This window comes from Lycium barbarum, chromosome 10 (genome assembly GCF_019175385.1).
Source record: "Lycium barbarum isolate Lr01 chromosome 10, ASM1917538v2, whole genome shotgun sequence".
NCBI classification, from domain to species: Eukaryota; Viridiplantae; Streptophyta; class Magnoliopsida; order Solanales; family Solanaceae; genus Lycium; species Lycium barbarum.
The window spans coordinates 8701959-8707750 of record NC_083346.1 but is presented as its reverse complement, the minus strand read 5'-3'; the positions used below and the strand labels follow the sequence as shown (position 1 = coordinate 8707750).

General features: G+C 36.3%; 1 protein-coding gene across 2 annotated transcripts; it reads left to right on the top strand.

Annotated features, from left to right (window-relative positions):
* The first annotated feature begins 216 nt into the window (after positions 1-216).
* Positions 217-5371, top strand: LOC132614169 (uncharacterized). Of its 2 annotated transcripts, none has more exons than XM_060328550.1 (6): positions 217-291; positions 990-1062; positions 2830-3016; positions 3283-3370; positions 4849-4915; positions 5012-5371. In XM_060328550.1, exons 3-6 carry the CDS (start codon positions 2887-2889, stop codon positions 5060-5062), a joined length of 336 nt encoding a protein of 111 aa, XP_060184533.1. In that variant the 5' UTR covers positions 217-291; positions 990-1062; positions 2830-2886; the 3' UTR covers positions 5063-5371. The 2 variants fall into 2 exon arrangements, with proteins under 2 accessions (XP_060184533.1, XP_060184532.1); XM_060328549.1 differs by having other exon boundaries at positions 218-291; positions 5028-5371.
* The last annotated feature ends 421 nt before the right edge of the window (positions 5372-5792 follow it).

The window sequence follows — 5792 nt, the reverse complement described above, 5'->3', positions numbered from 1 at the left end:
CAACTAAATATTTATAAATATATACCGATAGAAAAGCAGATAAAGAAATTCAAAATTAGATTCACAATTAAATATTTGTAAATATATACTGCTAGATTTTCAACATGTATACATAATCTAGACATAAATTGTTGAACTATCCCCAAAAAGTTGTAAAAGTCAAGAAAATAATATTTTAATTCCCTAGTGGACCCTTTAAAGAACTTCATCTATAAATAGCCACTTAGCCCCTTCATTTATTTCTTTCTTTCCTCCCTTCTCTCTCTCGGGTGTCTTCACAGTAAAACAAAGGTACTTATTCATTCTCTTTATTTATTTCCTTTTTTCTTTCTTGTTTTATTTAGTTATTGTTTTTTATGTTTTCTTTTTTCTTTTTTGTTTTATATGTTTTTTCTGTTATGTTTGGTGATTCTTGCATGCACTTGGTATGTTGCATTGATCTATTGAGAGTTTTAAATGTTGGTAACACACTTAAAGAGTTGTGGGTTTAACTTGTTTTTTGTGTTTTGATTGAATATGTTGTAACTTTTCTGAATTGTTTAAGTTTTATAACTTCAATGTATGATGAATTGGGTACACATTAAATTGCTGAGATCATCAGGGCTTTGCTTGTCTATCAAGATTTCGAAGCTAAGAAGAAAATTTCAGTTTTTGGCAGCTGAAATGGGAAGTTTTTTGTTTTTTTGGTTCAAGTAATTTTTTTATTACATAGGGGTAGGGGAAGGGAAATGGGGCAGAGGATTACAAGGTGGAGAATCGAACCCTCACCAACAAGATGAAAGTTCAGGTAGCCAACCAACTGAGCTACGAAGACCCCGAATTGTGTTTTAGCCTTTAGGTGTATAATTTTTGTGAAGATTGATATAATTTGGCCTTTTGGTTTTGGGTTGACTTGAAATGCAGCATAGTATAGCTAGTAGGTAAGGGGAAATTTAATGTTTTTATTATGTATGCACAGAATTAAAAGTTTGCTCACTTATTTGGTTTAGATGAAAGCCTTTTGCAGTGCGGCGGAGTTGTTGACCTAGGGCAATTTGCGAAGTTCCGTTCTGTATCGAAAAGGTAACAATTGTTAATCATTTAAGGATATCAATGTTACTGTTCTATATCGAAAAGGCAACAATGGTAAATCATTTAAGGATGTCAATGTTACCGTTCTATAACTCGTGATTAGTCTATGGAACGTTGAAGCTACCGTCACCACAGTCTAGTTATAACTTCTTTTTAATGTTGGAAAAGATAATATACAAGATCTTGCTGTTTTTGACAGAGCTTTTTTTGAAACTGGTAACTATGTCTATATTTCATCTGACCAAAACAGTACATGGGTTGTACCGAAACCATATTTACATAAGAACTCCATTACTCTACTGTCCTGTTCCTATATTGAATCCAAAACATCAATGATGGAAGCAGTTTCATTACACCTGATTACACCAAAAGCATGAGATCAAAAGACAGTTCAACTGATCTTTTGCATACTATTCTCTACATTCTCAAAACATCTAGAATTCCTCTCCTTCCAAATAGTCCACCATGTACTTGCTGGGACAATTCTCCATCTACCTCTGTTCTTTGCTTGCAAACCTGCTTCCTCCCAACTCTGAAGTGCTTCTGTAATCTTTCCAGGCATAGTCCATGAAATGCCTTTGAGATTTAAGGATAGTCTCCAAAGTTGTCCTGTAATCTTGCAGTGTAGAAATAGATGATTAACTGTCTCTGAATCTTCACCACAAAAGAAACATCTGGAACATAAAGGCATCCCTCTTCTCATCAGATTGTCTTGTGTCAGTACTGCTTCCTTAGCCAGCAACCATACAAAGCAAGCAACTTTGTGTGGGATTTTTGTTTTCCAGATTTGTTTCCAGGGCCAATTGTTTAGCTGTAGATTGGACTGATTCATTCTTCTGTAGGCTAAACTCACCTTGAAAGATCCGCTGATACTATTCTACCACCATAACACATCTTGACCTGCTTCCAACCCACTAAATTGTTCTATTGTGCTAAAAAATTCAGCCACCCTTGGAATTTCCCAATCATTTAGTTGTCTTCTGAAAATAAAATTCCATCCTTGAGGTGTCCAAAGTTCTGCTATAGTCCTCTGCTGATGTAGGACTAGATTATGAATGTCTAGAAAGAGTACTCTCATGTTGCCTGCTTCATGCCAATCATCTTTCCAGAAGTCAGTCTTCTCCCCATTGCACACTTTAATTTTAGTTTCAAGCTTGAATTCATCCCATAAAACTCTGATGGACCTCCACAAGCTTATACCATATGGTGTAGTAACAATCTTTGTCATCCAATTGTTCTCCTACTTCTTTTTTCAAGACTAAGATGTCTGAATTTGAACATACGATTATTAAGATGTTTTATTTAATTATGAACACTGGATGATTAAGACAGGTGTTCTCTCTGCATATAAAAGTTTATCGTTTGTTTTATTTAAACATTACTAGTAAATTTAAGTTAATAGTTTCGTTCTCCCTTTTCCTCCATCTATTCTCTTGGATGTAGAATAAAAGCTTTTTTGATGCTTGTTGACATTGGAGAATTTGAATGACCAATTGCAACGAGCATTGATACTCTTTAATCAAGATATAGGAGGTAAATTAGCACCAATGAAAATGCTACTACATCTCAACAGCTGTTGGGAATTACTTAAGAATTTCAGCTTTTCTTATGTATATTCTATATTTCTCTTCCGCAACATTTTTTTTTGGTATTTAAAGTATGATTTATTCAGAACATGATTTTGTGCATGACTCATTAGCAATTCATATCTAGTACCTTCTGACGCGATCTCAAAGAGACCTTTTCATAAATGCGCAGGGTCAGCAATTACTTTTTCGTCTTCGGGAAGGGAATGATTTTTCAGTCCCGAGGGCCATGGAAGTAGATACTGGAAATTCGTGTTTTATTGAGAAGCTGCCTGTAGAAAGATATACAACATCTACAAGAGAAACAAAGAAGTCGCCTCCAGAAAATAACAAAAGCCCTCCTGTATTTGTCAATCACGGTTTGTTCTTTAACCTTTTTGAGAATTTAGAAACAAATCTCTTCAAGTGATTGAGCAAATGTTTTGTTTTAGTCAAGGAGTTTCACTTATTTGATTTGTACCATAGTGCACTCAATAAAAATGAGGAACCTGAATTGGCTAAAGCATCATAAAAATGGACTTTCTGTTGTTGGTGGCTCAAGGAAAAAGGATGATCCAAACTGTATGAGTCTAGACATTGTGATTCTTCTTGTGTTACTAATATGGTATAGTTGTTTACGGTGCAGCTGCTATTGCATGGCATGAGAACAGACGAAGATGGGTTGGAGATGTATCAAGTAGGTCAGATAGGATGCTGAAGGATCCAATTATAAGGTAATGCTTTTGCATCCACAGTATACAGAATCTACTTCAGAAGAGTTCCCATTTATTTTTCATGCTCCAGATGAGAGCTGAGGTTCTCCGTACTCTTGGTAATGCCTCAGAGAAATCCTTGATTGTCAGAGATAAGTTGATGAATGGAAGTCTTGATCTTTACTGCACAGAGAAAGATGATTTATCATATACACCCAAAAATACCAGAAGAATGTCAAGTTACCTGCTTCACTACGGTGTTCAGTTAACAGTCGGCAATTTCATATAGTGGTGCTTCAGTGGCTATGCACTTAGAGAACAGTAAGAGAACATATAAATAGCTGGCCCACAATGGGAAAGAGTTAAGGAAATATATGAGAAGAAACTATAGTTTTCAACGCCAAGTGAGCATTTTACTTTTTACCTTTTTTAGCAAAAGTTAATCCTTTGTTTAGTCTAATACGGGCCTGTAATGCATCAGGAGAGGTCCGCAGGTGGATATTTAGTGTATTCAATGTTGCATAGCTTCTGTATGATTTGATGCAGTAGATATTTCTCAATATCAACTGATTTCCTCTATTTTTTCTAGAGGAAGTAAGTTCCCGTGCAGGGCATGAAATGGATATTGCAATGCACGCATTTTTCCATCTCAAATGGCCAACAGAACATACTCTATTTTATTCTAGAGTGAACAAGTGGTGAGCTTTTGCACTTTTCCCACTGTGCATGGCCATCTTGAAATGCATGTATTCTATTGCATCCACATACAAGGCATAACATATATTTCGATATAGTATGCGAGTGCAAATATGCGTGCTATTAACAGAAAGGAATCCTTGTACCTTGAACTAGTTTATCATGATCGGTGATCAAAAGCTAGTCCGTAGTGTCTTCCACGAGCTAAAGAAAATATTATACAGGGATGATCCGAGGATGGGGAACTTGAGTGTATAGTGCTAGAGCCTTTGATGCTGGAGTTTGGATAGAGGGTGACTGAGAATGGATGAGGGTAAATACAAAGTTTAGTTAGAGTATAATTTCACTAAACATTTGGATTTGTTTAATTGTGTTCCAAGTACATGATATAAGCATATTGTGGCGATAAAGGGGAGCCCAGTGGTCCAGGTATCCCTGGTGGTCCCATATAGTTGCAATAAAGGCTAGAGGGGTGGTCCCATTATCCCTGGTGGTCCCGTTCCCATATTGTGGCAACAAAGGCTAGAAGGCGGGCTCATTATCACCGAGTTGTGAATGCTACGGTTGGTCCTAAGGGTTGGGCCCAGACAGATATCTCAATTATCAAAAAGGAAAAAAAGGGGGAGTCCGGCGGTGCACTAAGCTCCCACTATGGGCGGGTTCCAGGGAAGGGTCGGACACATTGGGTTTATTGTATGCAAATAAGTGAAGTGAACGTGTTCTCTCTTTGACTTGGATCAAACCTTTCATTAATGTTCTTATTTCTTACCAATGGACTGAAGCTCCATGAATTTCTCATGCAGTTGGTCAACAACCTATGAAGATTTGCTCTCTACAACTGAGCCTTTCTCCGAGCCAATTCCTTTAACTGTAAGCAATCTGGATATTGTACATCGCTTCATTTTACATATATTATTCTATCAGAAATGATGGTCATTTGTCTAATGCTATTATTAATTGGATTAGTTTCTGGATTTCACAGGAGATGGTAGACTTTTTAGTCGATATTTGGTATGATGAGGGGCTTTTCGACTAGATAATTGTGAAGGCGACTTCACCTATGTATCTCGTGCAGATTATTGTGCAGACATTGGAAAATTCTTGTGCATCTTCGACAATCTTTGACCCGTAAGATATTTAGCTTGACATTCAACTTCTTTTAGCAAATTCTTCTAGTCATTGATCTTTATAGGACCTTCCATTTTATGTTGTACCGTTTGTAGATCGGAGAGTCCTCTGAATCATGTTGTATCAAAACATTGTTATGTATAAGTACTGAATCTTTCAAGCAGATTCTTAATGATCCCAAAGTAGCTTTTGTTTCAATTATTTGGGCCTGGTTTATAAAGTAATTTTGCTGTTCTGGTAATACTTCATGTACAGATATGGTTATTGGATAAAATGGGGCACAATTATATACTCAAGCAATTTGTGAGTACGGCTACTGTGGCTTTTTTTTTTTTGTTCCCAGTCCCATTGGTCAAACTTAGTCGAATTTGATTCTTTAATTAGGCAACAATTGAGGTTGTTATAAGAGAACGTCTTAAAGAATTCTCGCTTAGACCCAACAAATTTCATGGATTTATTCCTTGAACTATACCATCATCGAGTCCAACGACGCACATACCATGTGAACTTATATCTTCCCTTATACAAAACTTAAAATTTTCCTCTCTTCCTGACATGAGATTTGTCTGAAGTGTCATAAAAAAATTTCTTTAAAAGTTTGTCAGTTTAGAAATCTGTC